This window comes from Dromiciops gliroides, chromosome 2 (genome assembly GCF_019393635.1).
Source record: "Dromiciops gliroides isolate mDroGli1 chromosome 2, mDroGli1.pri, whole genome shotgun sequence".
NCBI lineage: Eukaryota > Metazoa > Chordata > Mammalia > Microbiotheria > Microbiotheriidae > Dromiciops > Dromiciops gliroides.
The window spans coordinates 666,146,684-666,167,751 of NC_057862.1; the positions used below are offsets into that span (position 1 = coordinate 666,146,684).

The 21,068-nt window shown below is 45.3% G+C and overlaps 1 protein-coding gene across 2 annotated transcripts in view; it reads right to left on the reverse strand.

Moving 5' to 3' along the window:
* TCF7L1 (transcription factor 7 like 1) overlaps positions 1–21,068 on the reverse strand; it is a 232,773-nt gene that overhangs the window by 5,710 nt on the left and 205,995 nt on the right. Inside the window, exons 5-9 of one of the 2 annotated variants that reach the window (XM_043984462.1) lie at positions 8,038–8,170; positions 5,612–5,714; positions 5,220–5,303; positions 2,792–2,935; positions 2,017–2,176 (exon numbers count right to left, since the gene is read on the reverse strand). In XM_043984462.1, the coding sequence (XP_043840397.1) occupies positions 2,017–2,176; positions 2,792–2,935; positions 5,220–5,303; positions 5,612–5,714; positions 8,038–8,170 (624 nt within the window). Of the gene's footprint in view, positions 1–2,016; positions 2,177–2,791; positions 2,936–5,219; positions 5,304–5,611; positions 5,718–8,037; positions 8,171–21,068 lie in introns of both variants that reach the window. The other variant, XM_043984461.1, reaches the window with a different exon arrangement.

Consider the following 21,068-nt stretch of genomic DNA (forward strand, 5'->3'; position numbering starts at 1 on the left):
GAGGGAAAAGCAAAAACCAGAAGTGAAGAGCCTGGGAGGGAAGAGATTTCTCCCCAGCAGTAAGTCAATAAGCATTTATTGATCACTTTCTATGTGGCAGAAACTATGTCAAGTGTTAAGGATACAAAGTGTAAGGGGCACAAACAATTCCTGCCCTCAGGAAGCTTACCTTCTAACTAGGAGCAAATGTGTAAGTAACTGTAATACAGAAAGGAGAGATGGAAGGGGAAGGTACTAGGAACTGGGGGAAACCAGACAGAAGGTCTTGTTTGAGTTGAGTCTTAAAGGAAGCCAGGAGGTAGGGAGGAAGAAGGGCGTGGGGGACAGACAGTACAAAGTCCTTGAGTCAGGAGATGGAAGGTACATAGATTTGGAACAGCAAAGAGACCAGGGTACATGGACAAGAAAAAAGTTTATGAGGACTGGAAAGTCAGGGAGGGACCAGGTTAAGAAGAGTTTGTTAGTTTGTTTGTTTGTTTTGGTGAGGCAATTGGGGTTAAGTGACTTTCCCAGGGTCAAGTATCTGAGGTCAGATTTGAACTCAGGTCCTCCTGAATCCGGGGCCAGTGCTCTATCCACTACACCACCTAGCTGCACCTTAAGAAGAGTTTTAGATGCTAGCTGGAGGTTTTGATGGTTGATCTTGGAGGCGATAGGGAGCTCCTGAAGCTCCTTAAATGGGGGAAAGGGTTTACATGGGTTTCCTTTAGAAAAAACACCTTGGAACAGCTAGGTGGCACAATGGATAGAGCACCAGCCCTGGATTCAGGAGGACCTGAGTTCAAATCTGGCCTCAGACACTTGACACTTACTAGCTGTGTGACCCTGGGCAAGTCACTTAACCCTAATTGCCTCACCACCCCAAAAAAAAGAAAAAAAAAGAAGAAAAAACACCTCCGTGGCTTAGCTGAGTGGAGGGTGGATTGGAGAGGGAATAGACTTGAGGAAGGGAAGAACAAGGCTGCCTTTATTATGAGAACAGTACCGTGGAGAAAAGTCATCTTTGGTGGTGGGCAGCCCTGGAGGAGAAGGCTCTCTTTGGCTTAACTTGTGGCTCTTTACTTCCTCTGGGCACAGTGACATCGTGAGTCAGTCCATCAATAGACACATATTTAGTGCTTACTATGTGTCAGGTTCTATTGTTAAGTGCAGAGGATATTAAAAAAAAAAAGGATCTGCCCTCAGGGTGCTTACATTCTAGTGGACAAGGGTCTCCATGTTAAACTGGATTATGAATAGAAAGACCAAGGGAAAAGTAATTCAGCTGTTCATACCCTTTGCCCCAGAGATCTCACTGGTAAGCAGTGAGACCCCAAGGAGGTCAAAGTCATTTAATTTGCCAAAATATTCATAACGCTTTGTGTGGTATCCAAAAAACTGGAAACACTATGGCTTGAGGATGGGAATTGGGGAACAGAGGAACAAACTATGACAGAGAAATACAATGGGATATTATTGAGCCTTGAGGGACAGTGAATATGAAGAGATTCAGAAAACTTTGAAAAGACTTGTATGAACTGATGCAAAATACACAAGCACATACAATGACTCTTGCAATGTAAATAAACAATAAAACAAAACTACACATAATTGAAACAACCAGTCTTGGCAACAGGGAATAAGATATATGGGCTATGATAGAATATAAAAATGACATGACAAAATAGAATTGAAATGACTTGTCATAAGAGAGGCAGGGGAATGTGGAATGTTGCAGATGCTGTTAATCACAGTCAGGTAGTTTTGCTTAACTTATTTCTTTTTCTTCATCCCAGGGGATGGCTCCATAGGGTGGAACTGAAGGGAGCATATTCAGAAATGACTGTGATATCAAAGCAAGACTTCAGTGGAACTTAGCAATTAAAGAATGATAAAACAGTCACTTAGGGTTCGATATGATGATGATGGTGACAATAAGGAAAAAACAAAAGGAGACATTAGAACCTTGAAGCTGCTTTAAGTTGCACTAAAGGCTGTTTGATTGGCTTGGCGAGGGGAGAGGTGGGATATTCCTACCCTCCTTCCCAGGATCTGGTTGATGGCTGCGCTCTCTTTCAGCGTACATTCGGCGACCACCTTGGCCCTCATTTCCTTCATATACAACATGAAGGCATTAAGAGGTTTCTTCACGTGGGGCTTCTTCTCTTCTTCCTTTTTCACCGTCACAGGGGATTTCCTGAGAACAGATGGAAAGGATAACATTGGACCCATTCTTGGAGACAGCCTGTCCGCTCCTCTGCCTTGACCTCTGCAGAGGCCCTAGGAATGGGAAGGTGAAAAGAAAACTTGGGGCCCCTGCTCCTATCACCTCACAGTGGCTATTGTGGCCCCCATCAATGGTGTCTATGACATTCTCTACCAGGTATGGCAGAGGAATAGTGGAAAGAGGAATGAATTTGCAGTCACTGGACTTGGATTGCTGTCCTATCTCTGTCATTTGCTACCTGAGTTACTTTTGGCAAGTCACTTAGATTTTCTGGGCCTGTCTGTTGAGTGAAGGTGTTGGGTGACATCATTTTGAAGGTCTCCTCTAGCCCCTACATTCTATGGTTCCAAAACATTGCCCACTGCTGAAAGGTGGAACGAGTCCTCTGAGTTCTCTGACAAAAGGTCTGAAATGGAGGGGATGAAACATAGAGAGTCCAAGTGAACTATTTCTAGGGGAGGAAACCTAGGGAATAGTTGCCCATCCCATCTTGGCCTCCCAAGCTTCCTACCTACATCACATCATAGTCAACACACTGAGAGAAATAGAACCCAATCCCTCCTCTCCGGTGTAGAGGTTACTTACGCACTCACGGATGGGCTCATAGTGGGGGGCGCGGGTTCCTGTTTGACGATGGGTGAGACAATGGCTGGATGGGGGATCCCTGATGTGGGCAGACCATGGTGGGAAGGGGCCACCATGTGCGGGGAGAACCGACTTGAGACCAAACTGATCAGGGAGGGAAACAAAAGATATAAACTCGGGGTTAAGCCTTGGAAACTGTCCTGTTCCAAGTTTTCAATAAGAAACCACTCAGCCTTAGGGCATGAACAAATAGCGCTTCTAAGATGGTGTCTGGGGAATGGGAAGCTGATCCCCTCCCGCCCAGAGAAAGATGCCAATTCATTCCACTCATACTGTTAATTCTGGACACAGACAGACAAGAGAACACTGAGAAAGAAAGATCAGAGGGTCAGGAGAAGGGAGAAAAGGAGGCAGTCAGTTACTGAATCAACAAGTATTTATTAAGCACTAATTGTATACCAGAAACCATATTAAGCAAAAAGGGATACACAGAAAGGCGACAATATGATCTCTGCCCTCAAGAGCTCACATTTTAGACACTCAGATACTATGTAGATTCAAGGCAGATACAGTGTAAATGTAAGGTAACCTCACAAGGAAGGTACTAGCTGTAAAGGGAACTGGGAAAGGCCTCTCATAGAAGGTGGGCTTGAAGGAATCCTGGGAAATTAGGAGGCAGAGCATTAGGCCAGGGTATAGGCAAGGAGATGGGAGATGGAGGGCTGTGTCCGAGGAGATGCAATTAGGCTAGCAGAGCTGGACCAAGGGGCCATGGGAGAGAGGGATAAGAGTTAGGGCGAAAGAGGTGAAAATAACAGAGGGTCAAAGAAAATGCAATAATACAGCATTCATTAAATTCCTTCTAGGTTTTGTTGCTGTTCAGTCATGTCCAACTCTGTGATCCCATTGGGGGTTTTCTTGGCAAAGATACTGGAGTGTTTTGCCATTTCTTTCTCCAGCTTATTTTTTTTGTGTGGGGGGCAATGGGGATTAAGTGACTTGCCCAGGGTCACACAGCTAGTAAGTGTCAAGTGTCTGAGGCTGGATTTGAACTCAGGTACTCCTGAATCCAGGGCCAGTGCTTTATCCACTGCACCACCTAGCCACCCCTCTCCAGCTTATTTTACAGATGAGAAAACTGAGGCAAACAGGTTAAGTGACTTGCCCAGGGTCACACAGCTAAGAAGCATCTGAGGGTAGATTTGAACTCATGAAGATGTCTTCCTAACTCCAGGCCCAGCACTCTGTCCACTGTGCCATCTAGATGTCCCTTCTATGTATCAGATACCAGAAAGAAAATAGTTGTTCCCCTCAAAGGACTGACATTTTATATATCTTCATATAAGAAGAAGATAAGTGGAGAGAAGGGGGAAATAAGGTGTGAGGACCAGAAGGCAGTGGGGCAAGAGAGAGGGTCATGGGGAAGAAGAGGTGAGGGCCATCGAGAGGAAGGTAGGAGGGACACAAGGGATGGTAGAAGATGGAAGGAGTCATCCATGAATCAGTGAGTAGGGAATATGGTGGCCATTGGAAAGGAAGCCAGAGGTGGGAGAGTGAGGGGTCAGGGCAGGGAGGTCAGTAGAGGTTCAAGGATTGGGGGGGGATGCTAATCATAGGGAGAGGAGTCAAAGAGAAGGAAGGAGGTATGAGGGGCAAGACCCAGCCTGGGCTTCTAGTTATATTCCCTTTGCTATCGAGAGAAAGGTTGGCAGAGAGAATGATTCCTAAAGCAATGGAAAGGATTCTAAATAGGGAGGCAGAGGGTGTGGGTTCAAATTCTGGCACTGCCCCTTACTACCCAAATGCCACTGGGCAAGTTCCTTCCTTGGTCTTTTTTTTTTTTTTAGGCAATGGGGGTTAAGTGACTTGCCCAGAGTCATACAGCTAGTAAGTGTCAAGTGTCTGAGGCCGGATTTGAACTCAGGTACTCCTGAATCCAGGGCCGGTGCTTTAACCACTGCGCCATCTAGCTGCCCCCTTTTTTTTTTTTTTTTAGTGAGGCAATTGGGTTTAAGTGACTTGCCCAGGGTCACACAGCTAATAAGTGTTAAGTGTTTGAGGCTGGATTTGAACTCAGGTACTCCCGACTCCAAGGCCAGTGCTCTATCCACTGCGCCACCTAGCTGCCCCCTTCCTTGGTCTTTTGATTGTTCTGGGTGACTTTCAGTGTCTATACACTGGGAGAAGGCGTCAACATGCACTGGTGTGTGGTGTTCTCTATACCAGTCAAACCATGGGTCTGTTCCTATCGTCATCTCTCTCACCGGAGCCAGGTGCGCCTTGGCACAGAGGAGCAGGAAGGAGAAGAGAGCTCCGTATCTCTATTCTGATTGCCAGGACAAAGGCCAATCTCAATGGAAGGAAAGGAGAGTAACCTGGTAGGGGATAATCCCCCTTTTCCAGGTGCCAGCCCAGCCGGAAAACTTACCTGGACATCGAGGCGTTCATGGCAAGGGCTGGGTACGGGTGCCGGAAGCCACCAGGAGGGAGGGAGTACATTGGCTGGCCTTGCCTAAATGGTAAAAGCAAGGAAACCTCATCAGTGCATTAGGAAAAGTGGAGGCTGGTAGAAGAGAGGAGGGGAAGAGAGAGAGCAAGCAGAGAGGACTAGATTCTGGCAGAAAGGGGGAGGCGGGTCCCCAAAGATGACAGAGGTGGGACGCCATCTCAGTCGGAGAGGCCAATGGCCAGGGAGGGTCACTGTGCTATCCGCTAGGGCGCCCCTCCCTCCTAGATGGTCTGCTCCCGAGGTAGATTAGGCTGACCGTGCTGTTAAGGGGCTGGGGGAAGAGAGAAGGGAGGGTCTGCAATCTTCCTTACTGTGGGACGAGCCAGCCCAGCGGATGGGGGATCTGACCAACAGCTCCAGGAGACAGCGGGTAATAAGGGGACAGCTCAGCGGGGTGAGGTGGCCTGGGGATTCCTGCTTCAAAAGAAAGACCCATTACATGGTGCCTGGGCTTCTCTCCCCATTACATCCTACCACATCTCCTAGAATCCCCTTTTATTTTCTAAAAAATTATTTTTAATTTTTTTTCAATCTTAAAAGTAAAGTATATTATGTTTTTCCAGTTACATGAAAAGATAGTTTTCAACATTTGTTGTGGGTTTTTTTGTTTGTTTGTTTTGTTTTTGCAGGGCAATGAGGGTTAAGTGACTTGCCCAGGGTCACACAGCTAGTAAGTATCTAGTGTCTGAGGCCAGATTTGAACTCAGGTTCTCCTAAATCCAGGGCCAATGCTTTATCCATTGCGCCACCTAGCTGCCCCCATAACATTTATGAGGTTTTTTGCAGGGCAATGAGGGTTAAATGACTTGTCCAGGGTCACACATCTAGTAAGTATCAAGTGTCTGAGGCCGGATTTGAACTCAGGTCTTCCTGAATCCGGGGCTGATGCTTTATCCACTGTGCCACCTAGCTGACCCCACATTTGTTTTGGTTTTGTGGGGTTTTTTTGTTTTTGTTTTTTTGAGGGGCAATGGGGGTTAAGTGACTTGCCCAGGGTCACACAGCTAGTAAGTGTTAAGTGTCTGAGGCCGGATTTGAAATCAGGTACTCCTGAATCCAGGGCCGGTGCTCTATCCACTGCACCACCTAGCTGCCCCACCACATTTGTTTTTATAAGATTTTGAATTCCAAATTTTTCTCCCTCCCTCCCTTTCCTTCCCTTCCCCAAGACAAAGCAATCTGATATAGGTTATATTCCCCTTTTATTTTCATCATAATAACTAGAATTTACATAGCAATTTAAAGTTTACAAAGTGCTTCACACATTATCTCACTCGATTCCCAAAATAATCTTCTGAGGTAGTTGCTCTTATTATCTCCATTTATGAAATGAGTAAACTAAGATACATGTCTTGCTCAGGGTAAAATGGCTTGTGAGTGTCTGAGGCAGAATCTGAACTCGGGCTTTGGGGACTCCAAGCCCAGCACTGGAGCTACTGTCAGACCCAGCTGCCATGCTTGTTTTCTCCTCTAGGTCACTCCTTAGAGCTGCCGTCCAGTTGAGGCTGAGATTTGAGGATGGCTGAGGCTAGGTGCTATTGTTAGGACAGACACTGCCCCTGATCTGCAGAGTTGGAATCAATCAACAGGCATCTATCATACACCTACTGTGAGGCAGGCTTCAGGTATACAAAGACAAAGATGAAACATTCCCTGCCTTCAAGGGGCTTACATTAACTCTACCAGGTCCTCTGTTGGGAGGGGATCTCCCTCCATTATAACAGGATAAAGGGTAACTAGATTGAGGAAAACACTAAACTGCCCCCTTAGGGTGGTTCTAATTACCCTAGAAAGAATGGTGGGGTGGAGAGCTAGGCTGTATGAAAGAATGTGAATTCACTTTCAGAGTCAGAGGACCTGGGTTCAGATCCTGGCTGATGCTCACTAACTGTGATGTTGGGTAAGTTATGAAATTGATATGGGCCTCAGTTTCCCATTTGTAAAATGAGGGGGTTGACTAGATGTCTTCTGAGGTCCCTTCCAGCTTGATCTAGGATCCTATTCATGGGGTGACTATAAAATACTAATGCTATTCATAATAGACATTTACAGAGCCCTTTAAAAGTAGCAAAGTGCTTAACGTAACCTATTTCCATTGAGGCTTAAAACAAGCCAGTGAAATCATTAGCATGGATTTAATTATTCTTATTTAGGGTTGAAAGGAAAAGTTAAGTGACTGACCCAGGGTCCAACAACTAGTAAATGTCTGAAGCAGGATTTAAAATGTTTTCCCTGACCCCAAGAGCAGTGATCTATCCACTAAACCAGTCAGTGAGTCAGTCAATAAAAAATGATTAAGCACCTACTATGTGCCAGGTACTATGCTAAGGACTGGGGAAGCAAAAGGCAGCCCTACCCTCAGAGAGCTCACAATCTAGCATGGGGGACAACATACCAACAATTATGTGACTAATGAAATCATGGATCCAGATGAAACAATGGTGTAATGTCTCCATTCCAGTCAGTGTGGAGATGGTTACATTTATGAATACTGATTTCAGGGCAAAACAATTTCTAAGAACACCCCCCTCCCAATCACGGGGAATATCCCCTTTCCCCCCAGAGCTGAGGGCAATTCTGAATTAAAGGGAAGGGCAATTTTCTCATAGGCAGGGGTACTGTCACCAGGAAGGCAGACCAACCCCAACCCAATAGTGGCCCCCATGTCTAGGAGGTCACATAACAGGGTGGCCTCACTGGAGAAAGCACCAGGCCTGGCATTTACTCACTCACTCACCTGTCTTTGGATCAATCTCTGGGGAGAGGTGTGCAGGTGGGGAGCCAGGGGAAAAGTGATCATTGCTGTAGGTGATGAGGGGAGTCAGTGGGTGCATATGGTGAGGGTGCTGGACCACGGGAACTTTGTTGGACTGAAAGACAAAGAAGAAAAAAACCCACAGATAAACTCCAGGCAAGGGAGATAGTGAAGGGAAAGAGGGCTACTCATTGTAGTCTATGAAATCTCCCTTCTTCCCTCCCTCCCTTTCTTCCTTCCTCCCTCCCTCCCTCCCTTCCTTCCTTCCTTCCTCCCTCCCTCCCTTTCTTCCTTCCTTCCTCCCTCCCTCCCTCCCTTTCTTCCTTCCTTCCTTCCTTCCCCCCTCCTTTCAAAAGCACTTATTGAGCACCTACTACATGTCAGAACCAGTAACATAAACCAAGAATAAAACTGTCTCTGAGCTTAGGGAGCTCCCATTCCCCTCTCATAGGGAAAGGAATGGTCCTTAGGCCCCAGGCTGGTCTCCACCACACATCTAACTAGCCCTCCAGCCAGCATTTTCAGGATGCCTACTGTGCACTCAGTCCTGTGCCAGGGGCTATGGAGCACGTGGAGGATATCCAGAAGGGTAAGAGCTTCCAATCTTGCTGGACAGATACAATTGACACAGGTGGAGCAATCGGAGGACACTCAAGGACTTCACACAAGGAAGCTGAGATAAGGACAGACTTGTTCTTCAAGTCTCCAGTTGGGGTGGGGGTGGGGGTGGGGGTGGGGTCAAGAGGCGGAGGGAAGGGAGAGGAGCTGGGAGCTGTAACATCAACTCTTCAGGGAGCTTCATTCATGGGATTCAGCCAAGAATCACAAGGTGAGGTTTCACAGAAACAAAAGCTGAGTTGTCTTGAAGCCCAACACATTTCAAACCTCTTGGGACAGCAGAAAGGGCTTTTAGGAGTGATGGATGACTTTCTGCCCTAGTAGTAGGCAGCTAGGTGGTGCAGGGGATAGAGCGTTCAGCCTGCAGTCCAGAAGACCTGAGGTCAAATTCGACCTCAGACACTTACTAGCTGTGTGACCCTGGGCAGGTCACTTAACCCTGTTTGCTTGTTTCCTCATCTGTAAAATGAGCTGGAGGAGGAAATGGCAAATGACTCCAGCATCTTTGCTACAAAAATGCCAAAGAAGGTTACAAGCAGCAGACATGACTGAACAAATTTGTCAGGAGCCGTATTAAGCCCTTGATGAATATTATCTAAATTGATCCTCACAATGAACCTGTGAAGTAGGTGATGTGATCCTAGGAAACTAAGGCAAAAAGAAGGCTCTTCAGTGTATCACTGTCCTCCATTATTGGCCAGAGGAATAAGGGTAGTTAGTTAGCCTGAAGGTGAGAGAAACCTTAGGGGGCCATGGTTGCATCTTTTATTTTATATTATTTTTTTTATTGAGGCAATTGGGGTTAAGTGACTTTCCCAGGGTCACACAGCTAGTAAGTATTAAGTGTCTGAGGTCAGATTTGAACTCAGGTACTCCTGACTCCTTTTTGTTTTTTTCATAGTAGCATCTTAAAGAACTTTCACATGAAGGAAGGATTAGGCTCATTCTGTTCTTCCTTAGAGGGCCAATGGGTGCAAGTTGCAATTTAGGCAGGACATCGTTCAAGCATCTGGGGCTGGATTTGATTTCAGACTCAACACTCTAACCATTAGAATGCTTGGTATGGGGGCAGCTAGATGGCACAGTGGATAGAGCACTGGCGCTGGAGTCAGGAGTACCTGAGTTCAAATCTGGACTCAGACACTTAACACTTACTAGCTGTGTGACCCTGGGCAAGTCACTTAATCCCAATTGCCTCACCAAAAAAAAAAAGAAAAAAAAAAGAATGCTTGGTATGGACTGCTTCGTTTTTGGCTTTGTCTATCTTAAGTGCCTAGCACGGTGCCAGGCATGCAATTGCTGCTTACTAAATGTTTGTTGATTAAATGAATAGGAATTTTTGTTTGTCTGAGGAGCTGTCCTAGGTGCTAGGTTAGAAGATGAACAAGCAGAACCATTTTTGCCCTTATAGAGCTTAACTTACTTTCTTTGAAGATAGATCTTAGATGTCTGTTAGTATAGTTCTGGCGTCAGGACTTTACCTCATGGAGAATCATGTGTTTTTTCTTTTCTTTTCTTTTTTTGGGGGTGTGTGTGTGGCAATGAGGGTTAAGTGACTTGCTCAGGGTCATACAGCTAGTAAGTGTCAAGTGCCTGAGGCCGGATTTGAACTCAGGTCCTCCTGAATCCAGAGCCAATGCTTTATCCATTGCACCACCTAGCTGCCCCCTGAGCATTAAGATATTCTTTTCTATTTTTGTTTTTTAATTAGGGAAACAGGGGGTAAGTGACTTGCCTAGGGTCACACAGCTAGTAAGTACTGAAGCTACATTTGAACTCAGGAACATGATTCCAGGCCTAGCGCTCTATCCATTTCACCATGTGGTAAGATTATTGGAATTTGGCTGACTGATTGGGATGAGCCACACCTGGCCTGCCCTGAGTGTGCTGCTGATGTCAGCAGGAGAAACCACTCTCCACAGGCAGCTTTGAAGGACCTCCCCTTTTCGGGGAGGAAGAGTAAACACTCACTGAGGGGAGCTCAGTCTCTTCCAGAGTGACTTTCTTTCTGGTGGTGCGAGCAGCAGGAGCAGACGAGCCCTGTGGGCCCTGGCTGCAAAGCTGGTTTTCTATTGAAACTATGGACCCCAGGTGGTGAGTTAACATACGAGCCCTGCTCTTTTGAATTAGCTGAACTGGAATCAAGTTTGGGGATTGTATAGACTTAGGAGGATTATCCGTATTTCTTTTTCCCTATTCCCCTGTCTTTGATTTTATTAATTTCACCTTTGCTGTTTATTTCATTGCCATTAATAAAACCTGATTCATTTGTGGAAAAGAGGCTGTTAGACTCCTTTCTTATTGGCCTGGGAGAAATATCTAAAAAGGGCAGTTTGGAGGGGAGAGAGCTTTGGACCTAGAAGTCCCTCATTATTTCTGGGACCCCAATATTATGGTGAGCCACACAATTAACTCTCCATATATTAAATTTGGCCCTCACAACCACCTAACTGCCCCCAAGAAATTCTTTTCTGGAAAGCCTTGAGTGGCATAGTAGTTAGAGCAATGGACCTGGAAACAGGAAGATATAAGTTGAATTAAATCTGGCCTCATAATCACTGTGTGACTCCAAGCACATCACTTAATCTGCCTGCCTCAGTTTCTTCATCTGTAAAAAGGGAATACTAATAGTACCTACCTCCCAGGGTGACTATGATGATAAAATGATTTAATAGTTGTCCAGTGCTTTATAAACTTTACAATGCTCTATAAATGTCAGCTATTATTATTAGATGTATTTAAAATACATCTATTTTTCCGACTCCCTGTGAGAAAATAATAGAGTTTTGGGAACACACAAAGGGCCCCCTCTATTGATTTTATTAAGATTGATTGGATTGACTTTGCTGATTGACTCAGTTGTAGTTAACTTGATTGGAATCATGCCTACCTGAAGTGCTGGCCCTCAGGAGGGTGTGAACTCTGACCTCTACATGGGACCCCCTTCAAGTCCAGTGAACCAATGGATTTGGTTGATGCTAGCCAATGAGCTTGAAACAGTGTGTAAGGACCGCCTCTCCTCCGGACCCATAAAAAGCTTCTGCCCACAGTTATTGGGAACAGGCTCCTGGTGGAGAATGTAGAAGAAGGAGGCCAGGCTGGAGCTCTAGGCTAGAAAGGCCTTTTCTTAACTTCCTGACCCAGGTGTTATCTTTTTACTATATTTTAATAAATGCTTAATTCCCCAAACTGCTGCTAAAGCTTCAAATTTATAAGGAGACCCCCCCAGCTAATTTTCCCCAAACTTGGGACAGAAATAAGGTGACCACACATTTAGTTTTACTCGTCACATCCCCCATTTCCAAAGGTACACCTCCAATCTTCCTACTCAGGGAGCTCTCCCTTGTAACAAAGGAGAAAGAACAGAGGTACACAGAAGAGGGTTAGTAAAACCAGCCAGCAGCTTCACTGAGTGGGACAGGATCCACACCCAAGGTCTGCTCCCCAAGCCAAGAAAATAGGGAGGGGGGAACCGATTATATTTACAAAGAAAAGAATGCCTTGGGCCTTCCTGGAGCTGGTGTCCTAAGGAGAAACCTGAAGCTTAGATGTGCTGTCCTCAGCTTGTTTGGATAGTGTGAGCCTTGGGAACTGGTGAATGATTGACTAAGGGTGTGCTGACTGGACTGGGGCCCAATGAGTGAGTGGAGGGATAGAATGGAAGAAGGAAACAAGGGTGTGATGAGATAAAGCAAAGCCACAACTGAGTTTTTTCCCTATTCCATGTTGCCTCTCAGCTGAAAGTTGAATCAGGGCCTGATTCATCCACTACAAAGGTGACTTGGAAGATTCGGTGGAAGAGAAAATCTAACGAGTCCCTTGAGAATCATTTTCAAATGAAAAAGTATTGACTTAATGCCACTTCCCGCAGTCCAGAAGTGATTGATTGTAGGAATTTCAGCCTCCACTAGATGGTGGCAATGAGCAGCAAATCCAAGGGACAGAAAGGAAATTGAACAAGGGCTTGTGAAATGCCTGCCTCATAAATTAGAGGCAGCAGGCCAGGTAAGCCATGAACCCTGCTCTCAGGGAGCTTATGATCTAGCAGGGTCATAGGTTTATCGATGGAGAGGTGGAAGGGTTAGACTCATCAGGTAGGTGGTGAATGTAATAGTCGAAAGGTTTGTAGGACGTCTAAATAATTCTAAGAAACAAGCTTGGCCGACGAGTCAAGAAGAGCCAATTCATTTCCCTTCAGACCTTGAAAAGGTTTATGGGTTGTTTTGCTGAACTTTGTTCCCTTTCATCATTTTATTTTTATTATATCATCCATCCATGCGCTGATGACTGAGGAAAGTAAGTGTGGCAGAGGATGATGCTGGACTTGAAAGTCAGGAAGACCAGAGTTAAATCCTGCCCCAGACACCTACTAACTGTGTGACCCTGGCCAAGTCACTTACTCCCTGCTTGCCTCAGTTTCCTCCACTGTAAAATGGGGATATATTAGCACCTGCCTCCCACATTTGTCATGAAGTTCCTATTTCCTTTCCTGTTTAGTCTCTTTGGAAAAGCTGCTTTTTCCCTGGTTCTATCCTGTTTTTGCTCCTCAGCCCAAGACAGAGCTCTGGGTCTAAAGTCTCCTAATCTCAGAGCAAGAAAAACATCTCATCTCTGGTTCTCCAGTCTCACCTTTGAGTTCATGACACACACTCCCGAGAGGCCCCAAGATAACCTGAACAGCATCAGTGTACAGATCCCCTCTTGGGAAGGGGGGGACAAGAAAAAGGAGCAAGCATTTGTTAAATACCTACTATGTGCCAGGCACTGTACTTTGCAAAATGTATCTCATTAGATCCACGTAATAACTCTGCAACATAGGTGCTATTATTATCCACAGTTGAAGAAACTGAGGCAGAAAGAGGTTAAGTGACTTACCCAGGGCCACACAGCCAAATTTGAGCTCAAACCTTCCTGGCTCCCAGCCCAGCATCTTAACTACTATTTGACCTAAGTGTCTCTTGGCAGAAGCTACTACCCTTTTCTGGCTTGTCCTCTTAACTGCTTGTTTAAGATCAGTCCTCAGTACGTCTCTTGACTTTTCCCACTGTTTGCTCACCTTCCCAATAGCTAATGGTTACAGTATTACAAATTACTTAACATTTCCCAACCATTAATTTATGTGAAAGACTCAGACAGTGACATTCTGTCTACAGAATTTCCAGGAAGGACAAATGTGATGGAGAGGAAGTATTTGTCACACGATGTCACTTGTGTATTTATTATATTATATGTGTTGATGTAGGTGAGTTTCAAAAAATGACCGACTCTTGGCCAATGTATCCTATGAAAATGGATGGCCCAGTTTATTAGCACAGATAAAGTCCTTTTTAGCCTGAGCTAGGACAGAATCTCAAGAACTGTTAAGAGACCCCCATCAGCCATCTAGTCTAACCCATGTCTAGAAAAGAACCCCCGTTAACACTAGCCCTCTGCTTGAAGACCTCTAAGGAGGGGGAACTTGGCATTGATCAGAGAGGCCCAATCCATTAATGGACAATTCTAAATAGTTAGGGAATGTTGCAGGACATCCTGCCTAAATTACAACTTGAACCCTTCAGCCCTCCAGGGATGAACAGCACAAGCCTCATCCCTCCTTCATATGAAAGTTCTTCAAATACATGAAGATGCTACTATATCCAAAGAGACACTACTGAACAGGGCCACACTCCCACCCAGGCCAATGAACCCCACAAATCCACTGCAGAAATACCAGCCCCCCCAAAGATAGCTGGCTCAGCATGAGCCATCACCATCACCATCACCGCCAAAATAACTCTAGGACTATCCTGGGGAGCAGGGCTAGCTTCATGCAAAAGGCCTGAGGAAGGTAGATGGTCCAGGGCATTTTCCACTTGGAATCCTAAAATTTCAAAGCTGGCTGGCTGGGTCTGGGGAGATCGTGTGGTTTAATGTCTTCATCTCACAGATGAAATGACCCAGGGGTTAAAGAGGTGAACTGATGGGTCTTTAGTGATAGGGGCAGCTCATGGCTGAAGCACCTCTGCCCACATAATTGGCAGGCCTATTCAGCCAACAGGCGTTCTGCCAGCCTCCAAAGAAGAAAAGGATGGAAAAAGCTTTCACAAACACCTTCTGGATTGTGCCAACCAGGCTCAGCAGGACACCTCATTCCCTAAGTGTTACTTACCGATATGACGGTTTAGCTGAAAAGACAATCTAAAAGTAATTAGGCACTGGGGAGGCAGTTCGGAACAATGGAAGAATGTTGGAGTTGGGTTCATAACCCATCCCTGTTACTCATTATGTGGACAATGGGTGACCTTGAGCAAATCAATTCACCAGTGTCCTCATCTGCAAAATGGGAGGGGGGTTGGACTATATAAGGGAGCAGAAGGCCCCTTCGAGCTCTCAATCTAAGATTCTATGATCATCTATAATTACTGCATTATGAAACATCATCATGCCTAATTTGCAGGAGCACAGTTTCAATGCAGAGTTGCCAAGGATGTGCCAAAAAGTCAGCCTTCTTGATCAAGGACAGCAAAAGACCCAGCACTCTGGATAGCATGAGAACACAGCAGCAGGTGTGGGCTTGGCAATCAACTGTTTGTTGGGGAAAAGCATTATCAACTCTCTGAGGCAGCCCAGTGGGTGTTGTACAGGACCTTGAATCGGGAAGACAAGGGTTCAAATCTAGCCTCAGACACTTAGGAATAGTATGATGCTGGGTAAGTCATTTTGACTCTCAGATTCAGTTTCCTCAACTATAAAATAGCACCTACCTCCCAGGGTTGTCGTGAGGATCAAATGAGATGATATTTTTGTTTATTTTTATTAATTATTATTATTATTTTTTTGCGGGGCAATTGGGGTTAAGTGACTTGCCCAGGGTCACACAGCTAGTAAGTGTCAAGTGTCTGAGACCAGATTTGAACTCAGGTCCTCCTGAATCCAGGGCCGGTGCTTTATCCACTGCACCACCTAGCTGCCCCTGTTTGTTTATTTTTTAAACTTAAGAGTATTTTATTTTTTCCAGTTACATGTAAAGATGGTTTTCAACATTTGTTTTCCTAAGATTTTGAGCTCCAAAATTTTCTCCCTCCTTCCCTTCCCTTCCCTTCCCCATCCCCAAGACGGTAAGCAAATTATATTTGTAAAGTGTTTAGTATGGTGCCCTATGTAAATTTTGGCGATGTGGTAGTGATTATGATGATAAGGGAGATGATCTAATACTTATTCACAAAACAGCAGCGATGCCTGGCACCACAAGGACTCTGTCTGAACTAACACAGGACAGACAGTGATAAGGATTTGCCTGGGAACCAAACAGTCACACGGGGTCCTGACCTCACATCAGATAAGCTGGTGGTCCTGGGGGATTTCAATGCATGCAGAAGCAGAGACACTAACATGCAAAGAATTAGAACTGAATTAGAAAAGATGGTTAAGGGTAAGTTTAGCTGTTGTTCAGAAAGCATATCTTGCATGGGATAGTGACTGTTAGCACCATGGGGGCACCAGACTACATAGAATGCTGGACCTGAGGTCAGGTAGACCCGAGTTCAAATCTGGGCTCAAACACTAGCTGTGTGTCCTTGAGCAAGTCACTTAACCACTGCCTGCCTTAGTTTCCTTAACTATAAAATGGGGATAATAATATCACCTACCTCTCCCAGGGTTATTGTGAGGATCAAAAGAGATAATACTTGTAAAGCACCTTGCAAACCTTAAATTGTTATATAAATGCTAGCTGTTCCTGTTATTGTCATTATTATTGTTCAGTTGTTTTTAGTCATGTCGACTCTTCTTGACCCAATTTGGGGTTTTCTTGGCAAAGACACTGGAGTGGTTTTGCCATTTACTTCTTCAGCTCATTTTACAGATGAGGAAACTGAGGCAAACAGGGTGAAGTGACTTGCCCAGGGTCACACACAGCTAGTGTCTATGGTCAGATTTGAACTCAGGAAGATGAGTCCTCCTGTCTCCAGGCCTGGTACCCTATCTACTACATCACCTAGCTGCCCCATTGAACCCCAACAACCCTGGGAGGCAAATATTATCATCACTTACCCCCATTTCACAGATTGACTATCAGTAGGAAGTTAAGTGACTCGCCCAGGGCCACATTCAGACCATAAGTATCGGAGGCAGGATTGGAACCCAGGTCCTCTTGTCAACCGGTCTAGCACTTACTATGGTGCCTCTAAAAATTTGCTCCCATTTCTATGACGCCGTTTTGTTTTGTTTTTTGGTGAGGCAATTGGGGTTAAGTGACTTGCCCAGAGTCACACAGCTAGTAAGTGCTAAATGTCTGATCCGGATTTGAACTCAAGTCCTCCTGAACCCAGGGCCAATGCTCTATCCACTGCGCCACCTAGCTGCCCCTATGACGCCTTTTTTTTTTTAAAGTGAGGCAATTGGGGTTAAGTGACTTGCCCAGGGTCACACAGCTAGTAAGTGTCAAGTGTCTGAGGCTGGATTTGAACTCAGGTACTCCTGACTCCAGGGCCGGTGCTCTAACCACGGCGCCACCTAGCTGCCCCGGTATGACACCTTTTTAAGAGCTACTAAAACATGTACAACCAACCACCTTGAGAGGGAGGTGCATCAATCAATGTGGGGGCTGCTCCTGTCACTGAAACCTAGCCATCTTCTGCTAGGCACTAACCAGCTCATCTAGGGAGAGCCCCAGTGATGGGCCAGGTAAGGAGCTATCTTTTGTCCTCCTGAGAAGGTGCCAATGGGCAGTGCCTGTATCCGCCAAAGGGGGAAGGTTTGGACATATAATGTTTCCAAAGAACAACTTTCCAGTGATCTAAGCCCATTTAATGGGGGCTGGGCTGGTGAAACGCCACTGATTAAAGCCCTTTGTGTTATCTTGAAATTAAGCAAAGGGAATTCTGTGTCCAGTTTAGTGGATGTTACTGCTAAGAGGTACCATGTTCTTAAACAGGTCTGTTTTCCTCTTAACCAATCGGATTCTTCACCAGAGACTCTGGGAGCCTGGATGTTTATCTAAAGACGAACTATTGTTTAAGAAAGTATGTTTAGGGGCAGCTAGATGGCTCAGTGGTTAAAGCACCAGCCCTGGATTCAGGAGTACCTGAGTTCAAATCTGGCCTCAGACACTTGACACTTACTAGCTGTGTGACCCTGGGCAAGTCACTTAACCCCAATTGCCTCGCTAAAAAAAAAAAAAAAGTACGTTTAGTGATAGAGTGCTGGACTTTAAGTTGGGCGGGCATGAGTTCAAATCTTGTAGCAGCTGTGTGTGAACCTCGGAAGTGACTGCTTTCTGCCTCAGTGACCTCATCTGCAAAATGGGAATAATAAGAGCACCTGCTAGGAGGTAGGTGCTCTTCTTCTCTGCGTTTTACAGATGAGGAAACCAAGGCAAATAGGTTAAGTGACTTGCCCAGGGTCATGCAGCTAGAATGAAATGAGATAACACCTTCAGTGGAATATAAATGCCAGCTCACTTTCCATTTGTCAAAGTAAAACACCCAAGGGAAGCAGATCCTGTGGAGGAATTCTAACCATTTCCATGGGATTTGGCAGATTAACCCTGAGGTTATCTGCATGAAATAGTCACAGCTCTGAAGGGTCTCTTGAGCTTTTCTAGACTGGGCTTCTCAGAAGACTATCTGTTAAGCATCTATGTGGGGAGGCAGCATGACAAGTGGAGGGAATATTGAACATGGATCCAGGAATACCTAGATTTGAGTCCTTCCCGCAGTACTCCCTAGCTATGGGATCCTGGGAACAGCACCTGACCTCTCTCATCCTCACATTCCTTATCTGTAAAAAGGGGATAATAATATTGATAGCAGTCATTCTCATGAGGCTGGTCTGAGACTCGGAGGAGGCCACAGGACAGCTAGGTGACACAGTGTGCTTTATTCTCTAGGTGCCGTAATAAGTGAGTAGGATCCTGGGCTTGCAGTCAGGAAGACCTGAGTTCAAACTGTGCCCCGGACTCTTACCTAGCCATGTGATCCCATGCAAACACTTAACCTTCCCTCAGTCTCAGTTTCCTTATAAGTGTGTGGCCTCTGAGAAGTGACTTTTTTCTGCCTTATCCTATCAAATGGGGGTAATAATAGGACTTACCTCCCAGGGTGGTAGGGAGGGTAAAATGAGATCTTTGTAAAGTACCTTGCAATCCTAAAGTGCCATGTAAATGATTATTATTATTATTAATGTAAATTAAGTGATTAGGTAAAATATATCACATTATGCATTATAATTGTTCAGTTGTTTGGTTGTCTTTCAGTCCTGTCTGACTCTTTGTGACCCCACTTGGAGTTTTCTTGGCAAAGACACTGGAGTGGTTCGCCATTTCCTCCTCCATTTCATTTCATGGAATAAGAACTGAGGCAAGCAGGGTTAAATGACTTGCCCAGGATCACACAGCTAGTAATAATCTGAAGCCAGATTCCAACTCAAGAAGATGAATCTTGCTGACTCCAGACCCAGCTCTCTATCCACTATGCCATGTACCTGCCCCAGGTATTATATAAATATAAAATAACATATAATAAAAACATAATCATAGGGCAAGAATAATTACATTCTTTTGTCTTTGTATCCGTAGCTCCTACAACATCAACCCCCACCCCCAATACATACATACATATGTACATACATACATATTCTTTCTCTCATTCTAATTTACTTGTTATAGGGAGTTCCTCAACCAAGAAAGGTAGATGAGGAATTTAGAGCCTCTTAGTGTTGTAGGGGCAAAGAGGGGTGGGGAGGGGGGACAATGAGAAGCCGAATGACTTGTCTCAGATTACCCAAGCACTATATGGGACTTGGCCCAAGGTACCTCTGGGAAGCCAGCTGGTTCTCTCATAAGCCTTGCTACCTGTCACAGAGTAGAATTTAATACATGCTTCTTGAACTGAGTAACATCTATAAAGCATGCTGGAAACTTAGGAACATTACATGCATCTCAGTTATCATCATGCCTATTGTTTTAGGCACAGCCACAGCTAGGTGGCAGTTTACCAAAATTCAAACACAAATTGAGCAGCAACAACAACAAACTTCTGCTCCTTGTGAGCTTACAGTGAAAAGCACCAAGCTCATCCAGGAGATAAACACTCCAGGAAGCCCTTTCCAGAGATTTTAAGGCACAAGAGAGAAGGATGGAAGAGTGGATTGGGAAGACTGTGCTGAAAAGCAAGTGGGGCTGATTTTATGGCCTTCAGCATTATTTTGTTTGAACTTTCTTGGGTTGTAAGGGAGATCTGGGAGATAGGATGGGAAGGGTCCCTCGGCCTGAATTAGCCACCTCAGGAGCTATGCCCTCATCCCAGCCGAGCCTCCTTCACTCAGAGCCCACAGAAGCTAGGGTTAAGAAGTGGGGATTCAATTAAGGGGGAAGAAGGCACTAAAACCCAGCCTTGGCAGTGAGCCAGTGAGCAGGCCAGGAGAGGATGGCAATGAGGTGTCCTGCCCTGCTCCAGAGGAAGATCAGGGGAAGGACCCAAAAGGAGGTACTGAATGTGTTTGTTTGTTTCTTTCTCTCTCCTTTCTTCCTTCCTTCCTTCCTTTCTTTATTTTTGCGAGGCAATAAGGGTTAAGTGACTTGCCCAGGGTCACACAGCTAGTAAGGGTTAAGTGTCTGAGGCTGGATTTGAACTCAGGTCCTCCTGAATCCAGGGCAGGTGCTTTATCCACTGCGCCACCTAGCTGCCCCATTACTGAGTTTCAAAAACTGGATTTGATGCTACAATGACAATCAACTTAACTAGATCTTGCTAGGGCAGCTGGGTAGTTTAGTGGACTTGACGTGAGAAAGATGAGTTCAAAACCTGCCTCGGACACTTGCTGGTCAAGTGGCTTAACCTCTTCCAGCCTCAGTTTCCCCCATATGCAAATAGGGAGTAATAAGAATGGCATGTCTCTCACAGGTTGATATATGCATCAAATAAAATGATACATGTAAAGTGCTTTGTGAATGTTAGTTGTTCTTATTTCTGCCCAATCATTTACCTTTCTTGGTTCCTTTGATGCTGGGTCCCAGTGCCTCCTCCTTGATAATCCTGTCCTCTGGTTTATATTCATGGGCTTTCACAATTGGTCATCCTCAACCTACCTTTTCAGCCTTATCACCTATCACTCCCCACCCATTAACCCTGAGGTTGAGGCAAACTGGCCTTCCTCTTCCTCTTCCTCTTCCTCACACTCAACTCTCCATCTGCCATCTGTGTGCCTTTGAATGTGCTGTTGCTGGTGCCTGGAGCCCTCTTCCTCCCCATCTCCATCTCTCTGGGTTCTTAGTCCCTAGTTTCTGTTGTGTCACCTTCTATTTGAAGCCTTTTTTATCCTTCTTCTCTCCCCCAATAGTGCCTTTCTCCCCAAAAATTATCTTCAATAACTTTAACATCCATACTGAAGCTAAATTCCCTAAACACTTAACTCCA